Raw genomic sequence first — 26496 nt, forward strand, 5'->3', positions numbered from 1 at the left:
CTCAGACTCTGGAGCTAGACCAGGGGCATTCTGGGAAGTGTAGTCCTTTGGGAGTTGAGAGGGCCTGCTGGGATTTCGGAGGGTGGGGTGGGCATCCCATCAAGAGCAAGCAAATAAGCAGAGACAGCAAAGGAGGTTACTCTGACCCTAATCCCAAGGTGGAAGTCTGACATTCCTGGGAAATGGCTGAACTTAAGACATCTGCCCTGAAAAGACACCAGCCAATATTGGATTCCAGCCTCAGATCACGCCCTCAGTGGTTTCCCTGAACAAACTGTCTGGAGCTCTTATTTTGGTGAGGAGATCTGGGAACTCCCCAGAGAGGAAAGACCCGGCCTGAATTCCCCAACGCCTTTCCTCCTCTGGCAGCTGCCTCCAGACCGCAGGAGAGACAGGGGTGCTACCTGCCGGCCTCCCGGAGAGGCTGCAGCGCATCCCGCACACTCTCGCACATTATTTATGCTCACAGCCCGCGCTGATGACATATGTAAGTTGACAGCGAACATCCTATCAACTTGCTGGAGTGTATCTTGATTGTTAAAACACACTCTTAAAGGTGTACGATCATTTATCAAATTAAAATAGCGGCGCCTTGCCTGTCCCTTTTCTGCCTTCCCTGACCACTGCCCTGCAGCCTCCCTCCTTCTCCGGCCTCCTGGGCATCCTGCCCTTGTACCCAGGCCCTGCTCCTCTGGTGGGGTGGGGGGCGGAGAACCCTGCCCCTGCTTCCAGGGACCCAGACTCAGTACCCCCTCCCCATCCCACTCCAGGCCAGGGCAAGCCCACTAATCGCCAAGAAGTGACAAATGCCAGAAGCCCCACCAATTAAATCTAAACTCAAGCAAAGCTCAGTGGCCAGTAAATTATTATTTTTATTAGCTTGAACCAAGTTCCCGTAAGAGAGAAAGTCAACTTGCTCCCATGAATGGCTCTTGTATAATTTATTTAACTCTGTGCTCTTTGCCAAAGCCTGGAATATTTTTAGCTCGTTCTGTTGTTGGATTTGGCTTTTTTATGTGTGTTTCTGAGGGGTATTTTTAGCTCCCTCCATGTTATTCTAACAGCCTCCTGTGCGTTTTGTCCTGTCTGTGCGGGCTGTTGAACCCAGTCTCACAGCAGACGAGGGAGATTTCTAAGAATAAACGGGAGCATTTGGGGGTGATTTGGGATCCGCACAAGGCCACTCCCTGCCTCTATGGCTAATTTGCTTTAGTGCTCACGTGACCTGGATATTCCTATAGGAATATCCCTGTAGGAATAATCAGACATGGGGGCAGTACAAGCCCCACTGAGAAAAAACCCACATTCCAAAAATGGCTTCGTTGGGGTGGGTGAGGCGGCCGCAGCCTGGCCAGTCCACGCGGCCGCCGGATTCTGGGCTCCACAGGGCAGCCGTGGCTTTGATGTTTGCTTCTGCCACTTACAGAGTAGGACGGGTAGAGTCTTCGGAAAGTAACTCTTTTCACACCTACTTAATGTTGGTAACGGTTGCCGAAACACTCCATCGTGTCATTGAGTTAATGAGGTATTTACGAAATTGTATCTTTTTTCCTATACGAAAAAATATCACGAGAGAAAGGAGGGGGATCCTTTGATGGGGTCTTTTCACACCAGGAAATTATCTTCCCCACCCCACCCCCCACTGCGTTTTTCTTTTTGAGATTGAGGATCAGAAGCACTTTTAGCAGGAGAGAAGTTTGTGGTTCTCCCACCAGAAGGAACCTGCCGCCCTGTATACTCCCAACAACAACCACAGGCCCAGGGCACCTGGCTTCCAGGCCGGACCATTTACACGCCAAAGAAGCCAAGAGAAGGGGTGGAGAGGAGAACCCACCCGCAGTCACATTGCCGAAACCTCCGCCTTGCTTGGGTGGAGACCCAGTGATTCTCCTTTGGCCCCAAGGGCAACACACAGAGAAGGATGAAGGGCAGTAGCTGTAGCTGACGGCTGGAAGAGGGGGCGGGGACCCGGCTTCTCCCGGGCAGGGCTGCCTCCTGCTAGACGGGCTCCCTCCGAGGAGAGGCACGATCCCCAATCGCTCCAGGCAGTAGCGCTGATGAAAAATCTTGGGTTGGTGTGTTGTTGATTTTCATTTTTCCCCCCCCTAGATTTCACAGCTTTGCCTCCGGACCATCTGTATTAGAGACAAAATCTAACACTGCACTAAAAATAATGATTCCAAACATTCTAATTGCACCTTTTGGTGACAAGGTTACTGGAACAGCACTTTACCATAAAACCCTACAGCCCAATGATAAAGCTATCCGCACTTTCATTTTTAGAAAAACAATGGGAGAAGCCCTGGACCCCAACTTCCCAACGGGGTCCTTCAAGCTGACATTTTGAAAGCGCTGGGTGGGGGCAGCACTGGAGGAGTGCATGGAGGGAGACCTTGGCCCAGGCTGGGGGCGGGCCAAGACGAGGAATCCTGAGGCCAGGGACTCGATCTCCTCTCCGGTGGCTGGATCCTACTCCCATGTTAGAGCCGAACAAATAGGAAGAAGCTCGGTGCAATTTTCCTTTCAGCTGGATAGTCAGTGGAGGGAGGGGTGGGCTGGGCTGCTGCAGCCTGGCTTATGGACCTGAGGCCGTCACGGAAATGGGAAGAAAGTCCGCCAAACTGGCCATTTTGAAATCCGCACACGAGATGCAAAAAGAAAAAAAAAATTTTAACTTAATTATACTTTTTCCTTTTTAAACTAGATCATATATAGGTACAGACCAAAGCAAAGTAGTCTGAGGTATAATTCTTTTTTTTTTCTTTTAATTGATGTAGCTAAATTTTAAAACCAATACAAGATCCTGGTTTTCAGCAATTTCAAAAGCCTTTCAGCGGCAGATGTTTCTAGCTGGACGCCCTCTAGGCCAGCCTTCCCATCACAAATGGGTTGAACATCTCCAGGCACAATAGGTCTCTCTGGTCCCCCAGGGAGGTAGAAGCAGCCTCCAGGAGCAGCAGACATGTGGGCCCCCAGTTGCCCCCTCTGAGGGTACCCTGGGGACCTCCAGTGAGCTCTAGAACACTCTGCATATGGGGGAGGTGAGTAGGGTTTGGGTCAAAGACACAGACCAGGCCAGCGCCCACCTGATTTCTCCAGTCCCTCCATGGCCTACGATCCAAGAACCACATGGTCAAACTTGGAATGAGCCAGACAATGCTTCGGGTCACCCAGACCCTGTTCCCACCTGGCCTGGTGGTGCCTGCATCTGGATATAAGAGCAGAAAGCAGAAATGGCGGCTGACCAGGATCTGGTGAGGGGTGTGGGCTGTTGAATAGGGACAAGGGAGGCAGCAGTGACTTAAACTGATGGGGAATCCAGCCTGGCCATGCCCCCCCCCCACCACCGCCCCAGCCCCCAGGAGGGCATGGCCCCAGCCTGTCTGTGCACTACTGGGACAGCCTTGGTGTCAGGGGCCCTTCTGAACCCTTGCTTCTGTTACCCTCCAGGCTAGAGGGCATGGCATACGGCATGGCGGGGGGCGGGGGGTGCATCCAGAAAGGACTAGGGACGCTGTGGCACTGTCCCTACGGCTACCAGCCCCCAACCACAGCCCCTCAGTGTGAGCTGAGCTGGGCAGGCAGCATCTCCAATGCAGGAGCAGGAGAGACAACCACAGGGACAGTAAGGACAGATATTTAAAATCACCGATTGCCCAGGCAAGTGCTTTTGCTCTTTTGAGTTATAAATCTATAAGAGGAAAGAAGCAAGGAAGAGGGAAGAGCGAGGCAGAGGAAAAACGCAGCCTTGCAGAAGGCTCACACTGGAAGAGGAAACGAGGGCGAAGTGCTGATTCCAGGAGAAGGCTGAGTCCAGCCCCTCCACTCCTAGCTTGCTCTAACTTTTTGAATCTCATGTGGTAAATGCTAAAAGCCCATTAGTAATTAAGCAATTTCTCGTTTTTTTTTTTCTTTTTAGGAAATTTATGTTTTTCTTTCTGACTGCCCTCCCTTCTGACATTTTCCCTTCTAGCCTGACTCTGCCATCCGTTTTAATCCACACACTAATTGTAATCCCATTAAAGCAGATATAATTTTATTAGTATTCACAGTTCATCAAGCTAGCAATAATAACTGTTACTGCCAAATTAACAACAACAACAACAAAAAAAGAGGCAAACAACATTTCTAATGTTTAAAACAAACTGTAAACAAAAGCAAGCCAACCTTCCAGGGTGACCAGCGGGTCCCCAAACGCGCAGCCACTCAGGCTTCCTGCAAGCTCAGCCGGCGCTGGCCAGTGACCTCCAGGGTCTCGGCGAGGTAGAGGCCCCTTTGCCACCCTCTGCCTGCCCCTGCTTCTCCTCTGACCTGGCTCGACAGTAGTATCGAAGCCACCCCAGAGGGGGACCGCTCTGGAGATCTGCGTCAGCTCTGCCAAGGAACAGCTCTCTCCCGGGAGAGGTCTGGAGTGCAGGGAGGCCCCAGCTCTCTCCTCTTGGAGCAAATCTGCGGCGAACTCGCCTGCACCGAAATCCGGCGGCGGCCCCCGCGCCGCCCCCAGCCGAGCCGGCGCCGGCGCTGCCCTCCCGCAGGCCGAGAGGCTGGGCCACGATCTGGCCACGCTTTGTCCGGCTTTAGCAGGATACCAGAGGCACTTGTTAAAGCAAATGCATCCCCTGCAAACCCATTCTCGCCCTGACACTTCAAGGCTTTATATAGAAACAGGATTTGCTCGTCTTACACCAGCAGTCCCTATTAACGCTCACCCCGCGCACACACCGCCCTAATCCGAGAGGCCGCGGCACTCCCCTCCCCAAGTCACAACAGCCGTTTTTGTTCCCGCAGAAAGTGGCCTCGTTGTCCCAGCCCCGGAATGTCTTAAGGATGTGAATGCAGAATGCAGAAATGAGGTTTCCGCGGAATTTAGTTCTTCGGCAGGAAGGGGTGGGGGAGGGTGCAGGGGAGGAAAGGCTTTATTTTTAGCCGGCTCCGGGGCTGCCCCTCCGAGACCCTGGGGGACCCCGGGGAAGGGCGCTCTAAACCGCGATGATCCGGCTCGGGGGGCCCCCGCAGGACGCGCGGGCCGCCACCGGTGCCGGAGCAGGGAAATGAAACCGAAGGCTTCTCCGCAAACGCTCGAAGAGAGGAGGGGCAGGCTCCCATCCGACCCTCGACCGTGCCCACCTCGCGGCAGGGTCTCCTCTCCCGCGCCCGCCCGGCCGGCACTGACCTGTGTGCGAAGCCATGGGCAGCGGCGACGGGAAGTACTTTCCGGGCTGGAAGTGAGCGGGGGGCTGCGCGGCGGGCCCGGGCGGGGCGAGGCGCGCGGCGGCGGCGGCGCTGCGGTGGCCCAGGCTTCCGCGCTCCGACAGCAGATGAGGCGGCGGTGCGAAGTCGCGGCCATCCATGCCGGGCCCCGGCCCCGGCCCGCCGCCGCCTCCCGGGAGCAGCACGGCCGGGGCCCGGGGGCGGCTCGGCGCGCGGGTGGCGCGCAGGCGGCGCGGAGGAGGCGGTGTCTGGGGTCACCGGCGGCGGCGGCGGCGGCGGGGCCGGTTAGCACGCGGGCGGACTGGGCTCCTCGGCGGGCGGCCGCGTGCCGAGCCGGCAGCCGCCGTGCGGATCCATAGTCTGCGGATGCAAGCAGAGGAGACTAGGTGACTTGGGGGTTCGGCTCGCCTGGGGGTCCCCGCCCCCACCCGCCAGCCTGCCACCCTTCCCACCCCGCCGGCCCGAGTCCCGCCAGGCCGGGCGGCCGGGCCCCGAGCGCCCAGCGCGTCTTCCCGCTGCACGCGCGGGCGTGGGCCACCCGGGTCGCCCCGATCCCCCCGCGCACACGCACCGTCCCTGCCACGCTCGGTCCGGAGGAGCCTGAGGGAACCCGGCCGTACTGCTCGCCGCTTCCCCTTCGCGGGTCCCTGCGGCGAGGGCACCGCGGCGAAAGGCTGCTGGCTCCGTTGGGTGATAAAAACCCAAATCTGCGAAGCCATCACGCATACACACACACACACACAGAGACACACACACGCACACCCTCTCCCCTCCCCCGCTGCCCAAAGGTGTCTCTGAGGAAAGGCCTGGGGTCCACGCTTTTTTCTTCTCTCTCCATTCCGAGGTCCAGCTTTTACTGCATTCTGCTTAACCGAATAACCATGCTAATTAAGCGAGTAATTTTATTGATCGTAACTCAAGAGTTTTTTTTTTTTATAACCTTCCTTTTCTCCCCTCTCCCATCCCCCCCCATGCGTCTTTTGGTCCATTCTTTTGAACCCGCCGCTCCTCCCTCCCACCCCTGCCCCGCCACAGCCCTAACAGGACCAAGCCCCCACCCCGCAATGCCGAGCTTGGACCCCGGGCCAGCTCCCCGAGCCCCAGGGGCTTTACGTCCGCCGGCGGCGTCACCTGGGCCGCCACGCCGCAGTGCCCGGCCGGCCGTCCCGGAGCCGGGAGCTTCCTAGCGAGGCTCAAATAATCACCCCGCCCCCCGGTGAAATTCGCCCAGGATCTTCCTCTGTGGATTGGGGCTTTGGTGGGGGCCTCTTTGAGAGTCAGAAATTGTTCTTCCTCAACGCTCCAAATCGGCCACGAATTTCTCCCTTCGGCGCCTGCCCCAGGTCGCCCGCTGAGCCGAGGCCGTTCTCCGCACGGCCCGGGGACGTGGGGTTTGCGACGCCGGGCTCGGCCTTAGGGCCGCGGACAACTGGCCCGGCCCAGGGCAACCTTCGCCAATGCCCAGGTCCCAGCGGACCCCTGGCCTCCCCTCGTCCACCTCCACCTCTCGGCTGAGCCATTTGTAATGTCCCCCACCTCCCTTTCTCTTCCGCCCCCACCCAAAGCGGAGAGTCCACTCCGAGGCGAAATTGGGGACAATTTCAGACGCTGAGTGTGAAACGACGATGCAAGCAACATAAACTGAACAGCTGTGCTCCCGCGTGGACCTCTTTCATTTTGCACATTTCTCATTTCCTCAATCTGCATTGTTTTAACGTTTGATATCACTTCGAACAAAAGGGAGATGGGCAGGCTCAACATTCTTAACTGTGAACTTTGCAGAAAGTCTTCGGATTTTTTTTTAAAAGTCGTCCCACCGTGACAACAAAGCGATTAAGATGTTTTCCATTTTGTGAATACCATTTTAAATTACTATATTTAATGCTACAGGTTCTACACGTCTTATTTGCAGACTGTTTTGTGTTTGATTTAATCTATAACCGAAAACATAATGTATTAAGCGAATACATATTTGCTCAGCTGATAAGCTTTTTAATATTTATTCGGAGAGCTTTTGCATTGTAAATAAACGGGACCTACACAAAGAGTTCTCTTTGTCTCTCAACTTCCTACAAAGGGGTTTGGGGCTTCCTCTCCTCTAGGGATCCTCAGCTCTCTACCCCGGTCTAACAAATCACTCGGCTCGCCGCCGCTCGGGCCTACTGAGCGAACGCCTGGCCTCAGAACCCGGAGAGCGCCGGGCGAGGGGGCTGCCCGTGCTGGGGTCAGGGGAGGGAGGGGCTGCCCGCGCGGGGCTTAGGGCCTCCGGGCAGCAGCGAGCTGCGAGCCGGGGGGCACGGGGCGGGACAAAGGGAAAGAAGGAGGGGAGGGAGGTCGAGAACCTGCGGCTTCAAAGGCGCCGAAGGCCCGCGGCTGCGCGCACGGGGGGTGGGGGGCTTCCCAGCGGCCTCCGGGGAACCGCGTATACTATGCTTTTGTTTTGTGGGGTTTCTTTTTTCCAATAAGAAATTCCAGAATTGTCGAGAAAGGGAGTTGCTCTCAATTCTCGGGACGCGGGCTTGGCTATCAGCAACAGCTTTAATCTTCACCTTCTGTGGGCTGGATCGATCCTTCCCCACCAGCCCGCCAGACTTTTTACTCGGAAGGGGATGGCTTGTTGTCGCCCCTCCGTGCCGCGGAGATTCTCACCAGGTCAGAGGGGCTTTCTTTTGTGTTCTTTGCTCCGGGGAAGAGGCCGCGCCGCGCCTCCCAGTCCGCCAGAGAGCGGCTCCCGGGGGCCTGCGGAGCACGAGCCCGGTAGGGAGAGGGGCGGCGACGCGCGGTCTCCGCCGCCTGGGCCCGGAGTCTCGGATCCCAGGCGCCGCCATCTGCGAATCCCAGGGCTCCTAGCCTCCTCCCCCCAGCGCCGAGAGACCGCAGCTCGCGTCAGGCCGGACTCAGAAAGGACACCGAGCGAAAGCGGTGGCGTGCGGGGAGCCCCCGCGCCGGCTGGAAAATCGCTGACAAAATCGCTGTATTTTGGAAACAGTCGAACTTCGAAACGCCGGGTCCTCCCTAGGGCTCCGCGGCGCGATCCCAGGAGTCGCCAGTCTCTCTGCGCGTGGCTCGAGCGCTCCAGGATTGTGGGAGCGGCTCCTTCGGTTTTGCTTCGGTTTTAATTTAAACACCGAAAACCCTCCCTTTGCTTCGGCCGCCCGCATCCTCCAGCGCCGTCTCCCGGTGCGGTGGCGCTGTGGGGCCTGCAGGCTGGGCTGGAGCCCGCGCACACCCGGCGCGTGCTGCTCGGGCGCCGCCGTAGAACCCGCTCCCTGCGAAACGGTCGCGCCCGACACCCACCCTACCTCCGCCAGGAGAGGACCGAGGTCCGTGGCCCTCCTGGCCCCAGCAACCCAAGGCGCACCCGCCCGCAGATGCCGTCTCAGGGGTGGTGGTCTGAGCCCTGCATGCCGCCCGGAATGCGCTCGGTGAGAAAGCCAGTCTGCGCTGACCTCGCTTGGCCCCCTCCGCCACCCTCAGCCGCCCCGGAAAATTTTTTCTGAAATGAATTAGGCTCTGGAAAGCGAACCCCCACGAACCTCGCCGTTACCCCTCTCCGCCCGGTCCCTCGCCCCGCACGCGGCTGACGGCCGGCAAGACCCTCTAGTAGGCGGCTCAGCCGCCTCGGCCAGCGCGAGCCAGCCGGTTCCCGGCGCCGTGGAGCGACCGGGCGGGGCTGACTCAAGGCTGCTCGGGGGAGGGGAGCAACGTGGGGGGGGGGTGCAAACAATTGGGGTTCGTTCGTGGTGCCTCCAGAGCCGGAGCGCGTTGGCTGCGTCCGGGACCTCGCCGGCTGTCTAGCCGGAGCGGCCCGCGCGGCTTTCGCCGGACGCAGCCTGGCGGTCCCTGTCCTGTCGCGATTATTTATTTTTAATGCTGGGTGTCGATCGACACAACAAGCGCTCAGAGCAAAGCAAGGACGCATTACAGGGGGAATTTTAAACCGATCGATAAGATTTTTCAGAGGGGGAAAAAAAATCTCTCTTACATATAGTCCATTAAAAAAAAAAAAAAAAGCCTGTTCGACATTATAACGGATTTTTAAAAAGGGAAGATATATACTTCTTAACATCGCAACCCTGAATTTCTCTTACTAAAAAAAAAATGTAAATCCCCAAAGCCAAAATAAAAATAAAATAATAATAAAAATACAAAAACAAAAAAAAATGAAAGCAATTTCAGTTACTTACTGGAGGTTGTTTCCTGGATACAATTGAATGCAATACAATTAAACCAGTAAATGTGACTTTGTTTTGTATTCCTATTGGTATTTTCAATGTGCTGACTGTTGCACTGTAAATGCACCGCTTCCACAACAACGACTCTAGCGAGCCCATCCAGAGCGGCTCTCAAACCTGCAGCCCGGCGCGGCGAGCCACGGGCCCTGCATACTAATAAGCTCGTGCCACTCAGCCCGGAGCAGCCGGTGCGCTGATTGGCCGCGCGGCCCTCCGCGGCCGGGAGCTCGTGCCACTCATTCGGCGTAAACAGGCCTCCCAATAGGCTGGCGCCGGGCCAGGGAGCTGCCAATCAGGGAGCAGCAGGGCTACTACCGAGCCCGATGGCGCCTAATTCAAGCCCGGCGACTGCGCAGCTCCTTTGCGCAGATCGTTGCTGCTGAATGGGAATGTGTTGGTGCAGGGCGGGAGAGGGAGCAGGGCCGAGTGGGAGCGCTTATCCACACCGAGGAGAAGGCTTTTGCTTTTTTTTTTTTTTTAATTTAGCCCAGCAGGTCTAACGTTTGGCGTCCAGTGCACAGAGGCCAGATGATACAGCAACACGCGTTGAAGCAGATGCTTTTTAAAATACTTGGGATGTCTGGCAGGTGGCTGAACCCGGCACAGGTAGGCCCGAGATCCAAGCATAGAGGCTTCCTCGGGTTGCCTGGCCCTACTACCACTTCGAGGCTCCACCTGCTCTGACCAAGCTCAGGAATGCCTACACTCTCGAAGTCTGGGTACCACGGACTCTTGAGTCGCCAGCCTTGTCCTCTCCTCCTCTTGCCCCAGGGATCAGAATCTGGGGAGAAGGTTTTGTGTCTCTGGCCACGTATCTGCGGACCCTGTTTTTATTCCCCTTGGCTATATTTTTGCAACCCAGCACTGATGAAAATGAAAACCGGGGATTTATGGCCATGACAAAGATTGCCCTTTCTTCATCTGCAACTAGATTTTAAAAATATGTTCACCTTGATATGTACAGTATTTTTTCAATATCGCTCTCCTGCATATCTGATAAATTCTTGCCCTAAATAAAAAAGCCGCTAAACAAATATCTTCATCGTAATCAGATGCAAACTATTTTTTAGGTTATTCTCCAAATATTTCTGTTAGAGTTTGGTTTCCCAACGATGCTATTTATGCTCGGGAGTCAAGTCTATGTCTTAGTGGCGATGGATACATTATTTTTACTCCTCCAGGTGCAGCTCTGCTTCCCCCTCAGGGGGAAAAAAAATGGTATTTAACTAGATGCCAACCAACTCGGGCCCGCGCGGTATCCACCGGCTCATTCCGGTAGGGACAGCCGCTGCCACCGCCGTTGCTAAGTCGCTTCAGTCTTGTCCCACTCTGTGCGACCCCATAGACGGCAGCCCACCAGGCTCCTCTGTTCCTGGGATTCTCCAGGCCGTAATACTGGAGTGGGTTGCCATTTCCTTCTCCAATGCATGCATGCATGCTAAGTCGCTTCAGCCGTGTCCGACTCTGTGCGACCCTATGGACACAGCCCACCAGGCTCCTCCGTCCACAGGATTCTCTAGGCAAGAATACTGGAGTGGGTTGCCATTTCCTTCTCCACCGGTAGGGACAGGAACGGGTTAAGCCAGAGGCCTTCTGTTGTCACCTTTCTTTCCCCGCCCCCCCGCCCGCTCCCTAGGGACCGTCAGGATTGGCTGGCACTCGGCCAGCAGGCTGTCAATCACCGAGTGTAAACAAGGCTCTGATTGGCTGTTGTCCAGTCCGCACAGGGCCTCCTGAAAAAAGCAATTACTGGCTCCGCGGTTTCAAGGCGGCCCCAGGCCGCTTGATGAAAGGAGATAAGCTAGGGACCGTTTCCAGGACCCCCGCGGGCCGACCCTGGCAGCCTTGGAGCCGAGGTGCGGCGAAGAGCCTGCGGATCAAAGGAATCCAGAGAGAAAGGGGAAGCCGGGCGCAAGGCTCCGGCCGGCCTTCCCCCGCGGGCATCTCTGACCTGGGTAGGGGCTTGGGCCGCGGACTGGGCTCCGGAAGTGGGAGCCCGCTTTGGGCGGCGCGGCCGGGCAGCTCCGGAGAGTCCGGGGCTGGCAGGTAAGCGCCTCGCTCCGCGGCCCGGGCCTAGGACGCAGGACTCGGCCGGCGCGGTCCTGAGTCCCGGCTCCAGCGACACCCCTGCGAGGTGACGAGGACCCCTGTCCCCCACGGCCTGAGCCCCTGGCCAGTCCCTAAGCCCGTGCCTTCGGAAGCCACCGGGGTGGCGCGCGTCGGCAGCGGGAGAGGAGGCGGCACGTATAAATCCATAAAGCGCTCGGAGATCCGATTAGCGCACGGCTATTCATTAGGCCGGGGGCGATTGAATTAGGTCCCGGGTGCGGGCCCGAGGGCGGGTGCCGGCGCGGGTTGGGCGCAGCCGCCAATGCGGGGCGTGGGGTGGGGTGGGGGGGACAGTTCTGGCGCAGACCTCAGGGCTTGGGCCGTGGCTTCCGGAGGAAGTCAAAGCATCGGCTCCGGAGCGAGTTGAGGGGACGGGTTCCTCCAGGTCCTGCCCCAGCGGGTGCGTGCGGGGACGGCCGGCTTCCCATGCACACCGTGCAAAGCCAGCCTGAGCCCGGCCCGGCTGCGGAGAAATCGCGTCCTCGGAAGGGTGGGCGGGCAGGAGGGGTGGCCATGGCTCCCGGATCCAGCGCAGGGCCAGGAGCAGCCGGAGCTATGGCTGGGAGCGGCTAGCTGTGCGGTCCCTGTCCCGGAGCACACCGGCCTCGCACTTCCTCCTCGGAACCGGTGACCTGGCACGCCGAGACTGCCTGTTCCGCACGCCCAGGAGTCCCGCCAGCTTCCCGCAGCCCTCGGAGTCCTGACCCCCAGCAGGGTGCTCCTTGCCTCCGGACGTTTGGAATCTGGGTTCCGGATTACTGTCTCTGATGATCTTGTTTTCTGGCGCAGAAACTTTTTCTTATAACTGAAGTTTGTAAGCTCCACTTGAAATTTTTAAAAATGAGAAAATGTATGAGAGAAAAATCCTCAACCCAAGAGAAAGAATACCTTGCCTACCCTCAGTATCCCTGTAGTTGCACCTAGCTCCCTGAGCGCCCGCCAGCGCGGGCCCCCGGGGTGCGCTGGAGTCGGAAAGGGGCTCAGCCTTGGACCACCACGTGGGGGAAGGGCCTCCAGGCCCCCACTCTCCGTCCGAGTGTGTGAGGAGAGGCTCCCAAACCCCCATCCCCCACAAACAAAATATTGTCTGAGGGTCCTGGAGCCTGGCTGATGGGCCCCACCCTAGGCATAATCCAAGATGTGCAGGCTGCCAGCGAGATGGAAGGACAGAGGATGGCACGGCTCGGGTCCTCCCCGCCCTCCGGAAGGCTGGCTCAGATCCTTCCAGCTCGCCATCGCCAAATTCCTAATTCAGTGGGAGAGAACTGGCTTTCAGAACCTCACTGCTGTCCCCTGCCCCTCCTGGCCCATCGGGAGATAGAGGCTGCCTGCCTGGGGGAGGTGAAGCACAGCCCCCTGTCTGCTTGGCTTCTTCCCCTCTCCTCTCCCCAGCATCACTTGAAAACAAATCTAGTGGGTTTTTTTTTTTTCTTCTTCTTTTTCTTAATACTGTTTCAAAACAGTTGTTACAGCAAATAGCTGCAGACGGGCCTGCTGGATGCGGCAGGGGCTGGCAGCTGCCCAGCGCGGGCGCCTGGCCGCTCAGCAGCTCCCGCAGTACCAAAATAAGCTCCCCGTGTTCCCCTTCAGAAGACGCGGCCTACCGAGGCTCCGGCCGGCCGGGGCATGTTTGGCTGGGCGCACTATCAGCTCAGAGGAAACCTCCCCGGTTTCCTTTTTTATTCTGCCTGCTGTCCAGAGCTAACAAATGTTTTTAATTTTAGAGGAACATGGTGTAGGGATCTGCAGACCAGCTTTCCACTGGTGAGGACGAGGGAGTCAGGGAGTGGGTGGGGAAGGAGAAAGGAGAGGGGATAGAAATGTGAGATCAGGGTTGAGCTAGGGTGTCCAGGTCTCTGCAGTTGCCCACAGTTTCACAAATGAATGGGCTCCCAGTCAGGCGAGGCCCACACACCCTGCCCAGCCCATATGCCCTGCCCCAGCCTGGAACACTACCCAGGGGTGTCCTTGAACCCCCAGCTTGCTTCCTCCCTGGCAGGTACCCAAGCTTGCCCTATGGCCCCATGCAGCCAGCTGTGCCCTGACACCTGAGCATGCACCCTTGCACATCACCCATCCACATACATGCATGTGTGCACACACATAACACAAACACATCACGGGCACACGCTTGAGCATTATACAGCACACCACATACCCATACACCAATACGTTCACAGCACACACTGGGACCAGTGCTCTGGAGAGCCTGCCTTCCCTCACACAGCCTGGGGGCCCCTGTCACCCCAGAACCTAACCAAGCCGTGGGGGCCCTCCGGGCACTTGCCCCCACTTCCCCTGAGAGCAGCTGCAAATCCAGAGCTCCTCGTTCCCCAAAGACCAAGACCGCCATCCAGCGCTGTCTGAAATCATGAAATAAATAATCATTTTTTTAACGCAAGGGGGTGGAGGTGTTGGGCGAGTTACATAAAATTGTGAATTAGTCTCTGCTCCAAATAAACGCCTGCTTGGGCCAGAGAGCAGCAGAGCTGCGCGCTGGGTAATTGTGTGTCGGGTGTCTCTCCATTGTTCCCTGTGCCATTAGTCAAAGGGCAAATTAGAAACAATTTCTTGACAAAAATTGACTCTTAATTTTTCCTACCAGAGGCACAGAGGGCCAGGTCCAGAGGCTGGGCTCGGCGACAGACAGGCCTGTCCGGAGGGGTGCTGGGGTCACTGATTTGCACTTGCCCAGCCTGCTGTAGGGCCCCGGGTATGGTTCACAGAAACCACCCCCCTACCCGCCCTTAGCTGGAGGGCAGCATTACCCCATCTCAGCCCAGAGTCTGATGCAGGGGTCAGAGGTTTGCACTCTTCCTCTCAAGTAAGTGGGGTAGGAAAAAAAAAAAAATTCCCAGAGATGCCTGGATTGGAGGAACTCAGCCTTCGAACCCCTCCAGCCCCAGGAAGCAGGGTTAGGCCCCAACCCATCCCCTGAATGAGACCTTCTGCCACAGATGTGCGAAGTGGTTCTTTTCACCAGGGCAGTTGGCTGGTGGACTGAAGGGGGCAGGGGTATGGGGGGAAGGTTCTAGGGTGCCAGCCCAGCCCAGGATTCAGAAACCCCAGGGCCCCACCCTGGCTCCACTCACTAGGCAGCCATCAGAGCAGCCTGCACCCCTACCTGCCCAGGTGCCTTCAGCTTTGGCTGTGAGTGGAGTGAGAAGTCCCTACCCCATCCCCGAGGGTCCTCCCCAAGGTGCTGCACGGGGAATTTGTGGCTAGATTGGGAGTGGCCTTCTTTTTGGCCATCTTCTGTCTTTAGGGGCTTAAGCTTTGTTGGAGTTGGCCTATTTTGGAGGAGAAAGGAATACGAAGATCTCCCAGAACCCCCTGCCACTACCAAGGGGAGGGGGCTGCCCCCACCAAAAACAAAATCTCCAGTCACAGCCCCTTCATTATCTAGCAGGGCCTGCAGGGGCCCAGAGGGCCACGTGGCAGGGGAGAGGGCCACTCTGAGGCCGAGGGTCAAGAGGATGAAGAGTTGTCAGGAGCCAGGCCAGGAGGGAGAGTCCTCCGGTCATGCTTCCCATGAGGCCTTCCTCCAGCATCTCCTGAGCCCTGTGTGCAACCTTGAATCCCTTCCTAGAGGTCCCAGCTCCCACCTGAGCAAAGGGCCTGCATGCTGAGGCCTGAGCCCTGCTCAGTTGGAGCCCCTGGAATGTCAGGGAGGCACAGCTGGTCTCTGCAGACCACAGACAGGCTCCAAGACAGACTTGGGGATGTGGCTGGAAGTTTTAAAAGGCAACAAGAGCAGCAGGGGAGCCAGACTTTGAAGTCAGATGAACAGCTTTCCTAGGACCCCTCCCTTTTTTGGGGGGGAGTGTCATTCTGTTGCTGGTTTGTCCAACCAAGTCAGGCCCAGCCCCCTCCGCTCCGGAAAGGTGCTTGTTAAACACAGTCGTAATTTGTGGCTAAATATAAGCCAGTGTGTTCACACGGAAAGTATAATTCAGGGTGCTGGTTGTGTGAGGTTATCAACCAGGAGGCCCATATGGGTTAAATTGAAGTGATTTTCATAAACGGGTAGGAGCATCCTATTGCCAGGCTCCTCCCTGACTTTGTATTAGTGACTGCATGATTGTTGTTAGTGTTAAAGGGAATAATAGGAGTGGGGGACTCCTGGGACCCCAGGGGAAGTGGGAGAGGGGTGCCTCCCTACTCTGCTCTGTCCTGCCCCTCCAGTCTCTTGGCCACTTTCTCATCTAGGCTGAAGGAAGGCAGGGGACCCCTCAGGGAGTCTTGAATCAGTAGTGCTAAGCTGTCCTCCCCAAATACAGCCCTGCTCTTGCCCCACAGGAAGTCTGGGAGTGACTGGGAGAGTGGGAAGCAGGTTCTCTGGGGAGAACTCCACTCCCCTTGTAAAGCTGCAATTAGGGGTGGGGTGCACTGGGGAGTCTTCTTACAGGAGGATGACCCAAATTGGGCCCTCTGTTTTCCTGCTTATCAGGAAGGACCCTACTGAGAGCCCAGGCTTGGCCTGCACAAATAGGTGTGGGAGACTTAGTGGCTGGAACTACCCCTTTGGGGGACAAAAGTTCTGCAGGGCCTAATGAAGGGTGGGTTACTGGTTACTTGGTGCTTCCAAGCACACCCCCCAACCAGAGCCTGACTGCCACCCTTCCTGGAAGGACACCTGCTTCCCTCCAGACGGGACCTCACAGCCCAGCCACAGGAAGTGCCGAGTAAGCAGTTGCTGCCCCAGCCTTCTGCGCCTTCGCAGCAGTGTTTGGGTGTGTTTACACGTGTCGCTGTCAAGGTAGTCTGGACAGGGCCTCCAGGGCTGGACTTCCCGGGTCTGGTCTCACACTAGCAGGAGGGCCCTGGGAGAGGGGCGCAGGCTGGGGGTCAGGGTCTCCTCTGATGAAATCCAGCTGGCCCAGGCAGAGCCAGAGTGGTCCAGCCAGGCCAGGAGGAGAACCGAAAGGACAGGGACTGGGACTGGCAACCTTGGATCCATGGGGCCACAGCTGTCAGCGACCCCCCCCTCCTCGACTCCTCCACCACACACGTTCAGCAAATTCCTCTGGGCATCAGTTTCAGAGCCTAGGCAGCAGGAACAGCACCTGCCCCTTCCCACCGTGCCCATGATGGGCAGGAACCTCGAAGCCAGCTTCCCCACTGGATTTCTTCCAATTCCCAGACCTAGAAAAGCCCCAGACCCTCCCAGACACCCCCCTCACAATTCTGCCCCAGCAGAGGGCTCCAGAGGGTAAGGGGCTACCCATTCAGACTTGTTTCTGATCACAAAACAAACAGGCCTGGGCAGTTCTAGTCTCTGGGACCACACATCCCACCATCCTATTCTCTTCCTGCTCTCAAGCTGGGCCTGCCAAGCTCCCCACTCACACACCAGCCCAGCAATCTGGGCCCCCACCCCCACAAACCCCCTGCTGTCCTTGGGCAGGGCCACAGCCCCATCCTGTCCTCTGGACTTTTTCCTGTGTCTGATGGCCAAGGGTGGGGAGGGGGCAGTCCCTCCCCAGGCTGCCTTTGGGAAGGACCCAAGGCTGGGCATGAGGCCTGGGAAAGCTACAGACACACCTTTTCCTCCTCTCTCTTATTTCTGGGGAAGGTGGGTGTTGAGTCCTTGGCCTGGTTACCTGCCGCATATATAGACCAAAAATAAATTATTCCCATCAAAATTCCCACAGAGCAGCTAAGGCCTGCAGCAAAGCACTCTCCTCCCAGTCCTCAAAGGCAGGTAGCTGGGCTCGGCTACACCACCACCCATCAGGCCTGGTCTAAGCACAGCCACCGCCACTTTTGTTAACAGGACAGTCACACCATTTAATTAAAATCATTCAATAGGTCTGTTTTCTTCTGACCTGCACAAATACATATTCCACCTCAATTCATGACTCAACAATACCCGCTACAGGCGGTAATGGGAGGAAGCAGGAAAGTTTCCCAAAGGATGACACCCCAGAAAACTCCGTTTCAACGACGCTAGCCCGGACGGTCAGAGGAGCCTGCCCTGGGGTCAGCGCCACGCCGGGCCCTGCGCCGCCTACCCTCGCCAGCCACTTCCGCTGGAGCCTTTTCGAGCACATTCCACCAGGACTGGATCTCTGGCAGGCTCTGGGCCGAAGTTCGTTTCAATAAGCAAACCTCGAGCCTGGCCGGCCGATTTCTACTCTGGCGGGTGGAAACGCAGACGCAAAGAGAGGTTTTTCTTTCCACCGGAATTTGATTTTGTTTGGTTTGCATTTGTATTTTTTAACTAGCAGGAATTTTCGATGTAAAAACCCTCCTGAGGCGGGTGGGGAAAAATCAAAGTCCCTACATCCCAGCCAGAAACAAAAGCCCTTTGGAAACGGCGCCGCAGGGCGGGCGGAGCCGGGCGCCCAGGTCCCGCGTCGGGAGAAGCGGCGCGCAGCACCTACCGCTCGGCGGCTCCAAGGCGACTCCGGCTCCGGTCCGGGCGGCCGGTGTCCGACCTGCTCGCCGGAGTCCGCCGGGTCCCTAGAACGCGGAGGCGGCCGGAGGCCCCATAATCGCAATTTATGGCCTGGGTGACGTGCTTCCCTCTCCCACAATGGGGCCGGGTGACATTAAACAGAAAATTGATGAGAGCGGAGCGAAATCTAATCTCTTCCCCCCTCCACCCAACCCCATGCCGACTCTCCGCGCCTTCGGGGAGGGGCTGGGGGACACAAGGCAGAGTGGTCGTTAGTTGGTGCGCTCGTGAGCCCCGCGCCAATGCTTCCTCCCGAATTCGGGCTCCCAGCCGGCGCACGGGAGGAGGGAGCACGACCCTCGCCCGGATCCCCATCCCTTGCGGCCCGCCGCCTCTCTGCTGGGCTTCGGGCTGAATCTGCTCTCCTTTCCATTCGGACCGGGCGGAGCGGGGAGCCAAGCATCTCTCCCTTTTGCTCGGAGGGCCCCCGGCCCAGGTACGGGTCTCCACGCGGCCCCGGCCCTCCGTCCGCTACCCAATCTTCAGCCCCCTCCATGAGCACCCCCCTCCGCTTCCAGAGCGGAGTTCCCCGCCCCCACCAAGACGAGCCGGCGCCAGGAGAGGAGGGGAGGACCCAGCCCCCACCCCAAGCAAGTGGGGGAAAAGAGGGCAAATGACCACGCAGGGCGCGCCTGGGGCCTCTGGCCCGGAGCACCCGCGCTCCTCCGCCCGCGGCACGGCTCCCCTGGGGCGCGCCGGGCGCCTCCTGGCACCGACCCCGCCGTGCTTCGTCCTTAAAGGCGCCGGCGGCCCTGCCGGCCTTTGTCCCTTTGGCTGAGAAGGTCACGCCAGGGACTCTGGGCAGCCTCATCGGCCCCTCGAAGCGCTCGCCCTTCCTCCACTCTGTCCTCCAAAATTTACACTAGGGCTCTCCCTGCCCTGCCTGCTGGCCCGGAGGAGGTCCCCACTTAGCAACCACCTGGCCACGTGCTCCCTGTGACCTCCAGACTTGCACAAGATACATTGTCCTGCTGGAGCACACAGCTGGGGCCAAGGATCCACTTTTTAACAAGAGGAGGTTGAAGGGAGTGCTTCTCAGAGAGAGAATGAATGAGGGAGCCCCAGTGGGGCCACAGGGCGAAAGAAGTGCTAATGCTGGCAAGAGAGAACACAACCCCACCGACCAAGGAGGCAGGCTGGCTGCCCTGAGCACTGCCTAGTAAGGGGCAGCCCGGGGGGGAATGTATAGAGTCCTGGTTGGGGGTCCAGGTTGGGATCCAGAGGGTAAGGCTTTGGATGAATGCACCTACAGACAGGCCCCATTCTCCCTGGAAAGCCCCTTCTCCAGGCTCTGCCAGCCCAGCCTGTTTGAGTCACTGGGCTGAAGGCTCTGTGAAGCAGGTCCCCAAGCCTTGGTCTACCCCTCTGGCCTAGATGACAACTTGTGCACCTGGGTGCCAGATGATGTCCTTAACACTCAATCTCTGGACAGACTGGGAAGCAGATGTCATGATGATTATACCCATTTTAGAGATGCGTAAAGCACCTGAGACAGTGAATAACTCTATGTTCTCCCCCGAGGGCTAAGTACCTGGGCCCCAGGTTCTTCTGCAAAGCCAAGACATGGATTGGCTGGTCTTTGGTCCCCAACAGCCCCAGGGCTCATGGGGGCAGACTTGTGTCCTAACTTCCACGTGCCTCCTACCCTTGGAGATGTGCTGTGCTTAGTCGCTCAGTTGTGTCTGACTCTTTGCTACGCCAGGGACTTAAGCCCGCCAAGCTCCTCTGTATAGCAGCTGGGGATTCTCCAGGCAAGAATACTGGAGTGGATTGCCATTTTCTTCTCCAAGGGATCTTCCCAACCCAGGGATCAAACCCAGGTCTCCTGCATTGCAAGCGGATTCCTTTCTGTCTGAGCCACCAGGGAAGCCCACCCTTGTAGATGGAGAACAGAAAAAGGTGGGCTTCATGCCCATAGTTGGGTGCTTTGGATCACAGCACCCACAGAAGGATGCCACCAGGGCCCCATTCTCCCTGGAAAGCTCCCTCTCCAGGCTCTGCCAGCCCAGCCTGTTTGAGTCACTGGGCTGAAGGCATTGCGAAGCTGGTCCCCATTGCTGCAGCTGGGAAGAACTGCTGATATATGACAAGAATCTGGAAGCCAGATTCCAGAAGGTCACATTGGACTGAAACCAACAAGATTACATTTAACAGGCTGGATGTGAACCTCCACTTTTAGGTTCAAAAATCAGTTGTAAAAATGCAGGCAGCTTCCCACTGAAGACGTGATGAGCGACCTGCAGCTGTCTGTACCATTCAGGCAGAACGGGCTTCCCAACGCAGGCCCCTTATGAATTTCCCGGAGCCCCAGCAGCTGAGCCTGCGCCCTCCGGGGCCCTCTCGGGATGTCAGGCTCACTGGGGAGGGGATGCAGCTGGGGACAGCAGAGAATGGGGTCCTTGTGCTGCTATCATCAAACCCGGGGCTGGATGAACACAGCTTTGTCTGCACCCACACTCCCGTGGTGACCACGGGACTAGAGATCAGCGCCTGGGGCTGGGGGCGCTTCAGAACTAGAGTGGCTGCTTTTTGGCCTCTGTTAACCCTTGAGTGGGTGTTGGATGCATGGTCTTTCGCCAGCTCTGTGCCTGGGGTTCAGGGGGACAAGCAGAGCAAGGGTTAAAAATCCGTGTCAAGTCCCAAGGTTTAAAACAGCATGTTGTTAAATTCAATGTTTTCCATATTTAAATAGCAGCGGCCTTTAGGGGACACGCTTTCCTGGTGGCTCAGATAGTAGAGAATCTGCCTGCAATACCGGAGACCTGGGTTTGATCCCTGGGTTGGGAAGATCCCCTGGAGAAAGGAACAGCTACCCTCTCCCGTATTCTGGCCATGGACAGAGGAGCCTGGCAGGCTACAGTCCATGGGGTCTCAAACGTCAGACATGACTGAGAGACTTTGACTTTCTTTTTCTTGGGGGAGATGAGAGGGTGGTCCTGGGTAAGGTAGGGGGAAGGCTGAGCAGCCTTCCCCACAGAATCCCCTCCCACACCAGGTCCGGCTGGGAACAGGGGCCACTCATGGCAGCACCCTAGTCCTGGCCTGGCTCTAGCATGTGCTTTGCTTCTGCTGAGTTCTTGGTCATCCAGAGGCGGGTGCCCCATGCTAGGCATCCATTGGGCAGGCCTGGATCTCAGCCCCGTGGGAAGAGCAGGGAGACCCACCTACAGGGGGGACAATTGCTGGAGCCCCTCCTCCCCCCTCCCTGAGCTGGAAGACGGTGCAGTGACTCCAGAGCAAGTGAACCTGTGGGTCAGGAGGGGTTTCCAGGGGGCAGGACAGGCCGGGGGGGCGGGGGGCGGCGGCACCCTGAGGGTTATTTGTGGGGCTAATGGCTTGAATTCACTGTTGTGGGTCTGGGTTAGGAAGTGAGTAAGCACTGTTCCCTCTCAGTGAGCAAAGGGGGTGACAGTGGGGCCTAGAGCCACTCTGGTAGGGAGATCTGGGGCACCCGCTCCCTTACTGGCTGTTCTGTGAGCCTGCCTGGCTCATTGATCATGGTTCTCCTGAGACCCCAGCTTCACCTCACAGACCCCATGAGCAGTCATAGGCGCTGGGGCGCCTCAGTTAGCTCCACCCCCTCCCCCAGGCCCTATGGAGGCCACCAGCTGGACTCAGGGCAGGTGCCATCTGCTTGGGCTCTTGTCCCTTAATCCACAGCACCCAGGGGAAACCCAGACCAGCTCCCAGAAGTCCTTCCCACTCCACCAAAGCTGGGGTGTGGCTGGTGACTGAGCACATTTATCCTGGACCCCCACAGAACAGTGAGCCCTTGGTGGCCAGGCCCCTGCCCGCCAGAGGCCCATACTCTGAATGTGCCCTGCTAAGACCAAGGGCTCTGGATGCCCTGTGACAGTGGCTCTGTGGGACCTGGTCTCCTAGGCTGAGGCCTGGCTCCCCCACAGGTTCAGGGGCTGCTGGAAAGGCTCACCCAGGGGTCAGGGTCCGCTGCTGAGAGACATGCAGGGTTCAGTGCCCCCCAGCCATCTGTCTGGGTTGGTTGCTCACCCCCAGCCCAACCCAGATGGCTGAGGGGCGCTGCACCCCCGACTCCCTCACTCCTGCTCCTGGTCACACAGGCAGGAGGGAAGGAGGGGAGCCAGGACTCAGACCCAGGTCGTCCACACCAACCTAACCTAAGTCTGCCGCACACCCAGGTCCTCAAACCTTGAGAAATGCAGGATTTGGGTTCTGGTGGACAAGATTCAGAGGGAGCTGCTACTGGCCTCTGACTCAGGGTAGACAGACATCCACACGGCCAAGAAGGACTATGAGAAGTCTTATGGGGGCTATCCCCCTTCTCTGCTGACTGAGCCCAGCCCTCAGATGCAGAAAAGGTGGGTCAAGGAGCCTCTCACCTTCCATCTACCTTGCCTCCAGGTGTCCATGGCCTTCCTCACCTGGGAAGGTCTCTAGTGGGGAGGCCAAGGCTGAGTGATGGGATCCCTGGGGAATGGGCTGAGCCAGAGGCAAGGACGCCTGGGAGAGAATAGAAGTGGGGTCCCATCCTAGGGTGGGGGGCAGGCAGCTGCCACACTTGGCAGGCCAGACCCAGCCCAGTTTCTGCTTCTTTCTCCTATTGGGTGATTTGCATTACTAATGAACCTGAGGTCCTGCGTTCACAGGTTTGAATGGCATATCAGTGGCCAAAAGGCCGATGGCTCCCTCACCTTGTCTGCTTCATCCTGCTTCATGCTTCATTGCTGCCCGAGGAGAGAGGCTGCCCCAGACCCCAGTCAACCCTTCCCTCCTCTGCGGTCCAAGAGGGCCCACAGAGACAGGACTGCAGGAGGCACCAATTCTCCTGTCCACTCTGGGCGAAGCCCAGGCAGAGGGGAGCACCTGCTGTCGAGGAGCAACCACCAGCTGGTCAGGGAGGACGAGGGTCCCAGACCTGTTCCGAGGAGGAGAGGCGCTCTGAGTTGTGGTGAGGCCTGGGTTGGGGGCAGTTCATATGGGGTTCAGGCAGCAGTTGATTTTCTCCCTGGAGAAGGGCTGTTCTTTCGTCTAATCACCTCCTCGTCCTGTCATCCTGCTACTTGTCTCCTCCCTGACACACCTTCTAGATCTTTGCCATCCAACAGAAATACTATGTGACCCACACCTAGGGAATGGGAGCATTTCCAATGGTCACAGGCCTCCATCTTCCTCTCCCCAACGTTAATTTCCGATTAATATATTCACACATGTGCACATATGAACACATGTGCTCACACATGCACACTTATACACCCGTGCATGCAAACCTGCAAATTCTGGTTTCAGCGTCTCGCCTTGGCCTGGCCCTGGATCCTCCTCAAGAGCAGATGGAATGAGACATGAACACTCCAAACTCACACCTGTGGGAATTGTCATCTGTGAGGCAGGGCTCACACGCCCATTTCACTGATGGGGAGATAGGTAGAGGGAGGTATCTGAGGTTAAGCTTTGAACAGTGGAGTCATTGACCCTGCCCCTCCTCCCCCCGGGCGCTCGGAGGCCCGAGTGGAGTGCCGTGGAGTGCTGAGACTGGTGCTTCCCCTAGCCCAATTCTAGGGGCTGCGATCGTCCTGACTCCACATCTGACTCCTGGTGGGGTCAGCTCCCGGAAAATCCTTGGAACCAGAGTTGCTTGGTAAGAGCACTCACATTTTGGGGACAACTATTGCTACGTTATTCTCTCAGAAGGCTGTCCCAATTCTCTGTCCAGCAAACAATGAGAGTAAACCCCAATCCGGGACACTTCACAGGAAGTTTTGGAGAAACAGAGCTCTGGAGCCATGAGATGGGGCTCTCTGGGGTGTGGATGTGGCCTGGGAGTTCACACAGCTGAGCTGCCGAGGGGCTGGGCCCACGCCTGAGCTGGGGCCACATGGTAGAGAAGGGACTCCCCCGGGCCGCTGCCCCAGGCGGGTTGATGGACGTGCAATTAACCTGCCTGTGGTTATGTTGGCAACTGAGCTGGAACAGGAAGTTAGTGTTATAAACCAGGGCCTTTCAAGTTATGACAAATTCATCAAACAAATGAACCCATGAGCACGGAGGGCAGGCGCCTCCATGCGCTAGGGATGAGGAATGCTCCAGCCCTTTCCAGCCCCTCCCCCAAATCCATGCCCCAGAAAGAACTGTGTAGGGGGCAGAACCCGGGGCTGGTCGCAGTGCCTAGACTGGCAGTAGTCTCAATCTGAGCCCCAGCTCTCTAGTGAGAGCTTCCCCGCCACCCACCCTCCCACCTCCAAGTGGCTCAGCATCTTCTGGTTTCCCTCTTGAATTCCAGATGCTGCTAACACCTGAAAACAATCCCAACCCACCCCCACATGTGAGAGAAAGTTCCAGAACCCCCATTCTCTCCAGGGGCTAGCCAGGGCTTAACAGCACCTCTGGGGAACACTCCTGCTTGCCCTCCAGACATATGGCCCCCTCTTCTCCAACAGGCCTGAGCAGCCGACATCTTTCTGCTCAAAGCACGTCCTCGCTGGACTGGGGCTGTCCTTTAAGCTTTAGACTGGGGTGGGTTTCAAAATGGCCCTGATGCCATACAGAGCCTGAATGTCAGGGGAAGGGGGACATGTGGCCATCCACATTGGGAGCCTCAGCCACTCATCTTGCTGGTAGGAATCAACCAGGGAGGGTTCAGCTCTTGACCAAGGTCACTCAGCTGTCACACCTGGGAGCAGAGCTAGGACTGAGAGAACCTGTGCAGACACCCCTGGCCAGCTTGCTGCCCACCACTCCTCCAGCCTGAAAGAACCTCTCGGGCCTGTCTTGGCCCACCCAGACCCCAGACCTTAGGCCTCTGCAGCACCAAGGTTGAAAGAACCTGCTGGGGCTTGGGGCTCAAGGCTAGCTGCGATGCAGAGGGTCCCCGAGCCAGCAGTTCCTGGGCTCCAGGTATAGTTATCCAACATTGTCCCAAACAGGGTTCCCATGCCCTGCCCACCCTGCCCACAGCCCATCCTGTCTCCAGGGCTCCGGGTGAGCGCTGCCTGTGGTTCTTCTGGCTCCTTCTATAGCCTTGCTTCAAGGCCACCGCTTCTGCCCTTTGGTTCCAGGGCCTCCTCCCACTGAACTCAGACACCGAGCCCAGAGGTCTTGAGAGAGCAGTGAGCCCCTGGGCTTCTCATAAATGCAGATTCCACTGTGCTGTGGGCCGAACTGCCTGAGACCTAACCATTCGCACCTATGAATGTGAAGTTACCGGGAAACAGGGCCTTTGGAGATATGATCCAGTTAAGATTACTTGACCTCCCTGTGGTTATGTTGGCAACTGAACTAGAAGGGGAAGTCAGCGTTCTAAACCAGGGCCCTAATGCAATGACTCGTGTCCTTGAGGAAGAGGGACTTTTTCATACAGACACGCAGAGGGGAGGAGCCACATGACGATGGAGGCAGAGACTGGAGTGATGTAGCCATAAACCAAGGAACACCAAGGTTGTCAGTAGCCACCAGAGCTGGAAAAGGTGACAGATTCTCTCTCAAAGCCTCCAGAAGGAACAAACCCTGCTGCCACCTTGATTCTGGACTTCTGGCTTCCAGACTGTGGGAGAGTAGATTCCTGTTGTCCTAAGCCACCGTTTGTGGTAACTTGTTACGGCAGCCACAGAAAAGTAATACACTCTCCTCTACTTTGCTTTTCATTTCTTTTTTCTTTTCTTTCTTTTTCTTTTTTTTTTAATTTGGAGCCAGGGACCTGGCCTACTCAGGCATGTAGTTGGAGAGCTAGACAGAGGACGGGGCAATAGGTAAGTGTCAGGCTTCTCACTTTTGAAGAAAGGGAGTTTCAAATGTGGGCAGTAAGAAGCCTAGAATTAGTTCTATAGAGCTGGACAATTGTGGCATTGGTATGAACTCATGTTTTGTAATATAGAAACAGATGTGTGTAGAGGGGTGTTTCTAAGCTCTGTTTGCCAAAAGGGCCCAGAAACAATGAAATCACAGTAGCACCTAGTACCCAGATCTTGCTTTCTTTTCTTTTCTTATTTTGGCTGTGCTGGGTTTTCCTTGCTTTGCACAGGCTTTCTCTAATTGTGGCGAGTAGGGGCTACGCTTCATTGCAGTGCCCGCGCTTCTCATTGCAGTGGCTTCTCTTGTTGCAGACCACCCACTGGCTCTAGGCACATGGGCTTCAGTAGCTACAGTATGCTGGCTCGGTAGTTGCAGCAGGCAGGCTCTGGAACACAGGAACAGTAGATGTGGAACATGGGCTTAGTGGCTCTGTGGCATATGGGATCTTCCCAGACCAGGGATTGAACCATGTCTCCTGCATAAGGTGGATTCTTATCCATTGTACCACCAGGGAAGTTCAGACCTTGGTTTCTAAATGCCATTTATCCACTAGACGGAACCAGGTGTTTGTTTGTTTTTCCTGAGAAATGACTGACCCTGATGCTGGGAAAGACTGAGGGCAAGGGGAGAAGGGGGTGACAGAGGATGAGATAGTTAGATGGCATGAACATGGAAGCCTGGTGCGCTGCAGTTTAAAGAGTCAGACACAACTTAGCA

At 57.1% G+C, this 26496-nt stretch overlaps 1 protein-coding gene across 3 annotated transcripts in view; it reads right to left on the reverse strand.

The window, feature by feature from the left end:
- BAHCC1 (BAH domain and coiled-coil containing 1) overlaps positions 1-5351 on the reverse strand; it is a 56636-nt gene extending 51285 nt beyond the window's left edge. For all 3 annotated transcript variants that reach the window (XM_018063604.1, XM_018063605.1, XM_018063606.1), the window contains exon 1: positions 5174-5351. In XM_018063604.1, the coding sequence (XP_017919093.1) occupies positions 5174-5351 (178 nt within the window). The remainder of the gene's footprint in view (positions 1-5173) is intronic.

This window comes from Capra hircus, chromosome 19, assembly GCF_001704415.2.
Source record: "Capra hircus breed San Clemente chromosome 19, ASM170441v1, whole genome shotgun sequence".
Taxonomy (NCBI): domain Eukaryota; kingdom Metazoa; phylum Chordata; class Mammalia; order Artiodactyla; family Bovidae; genus Capra; species Capra hircus.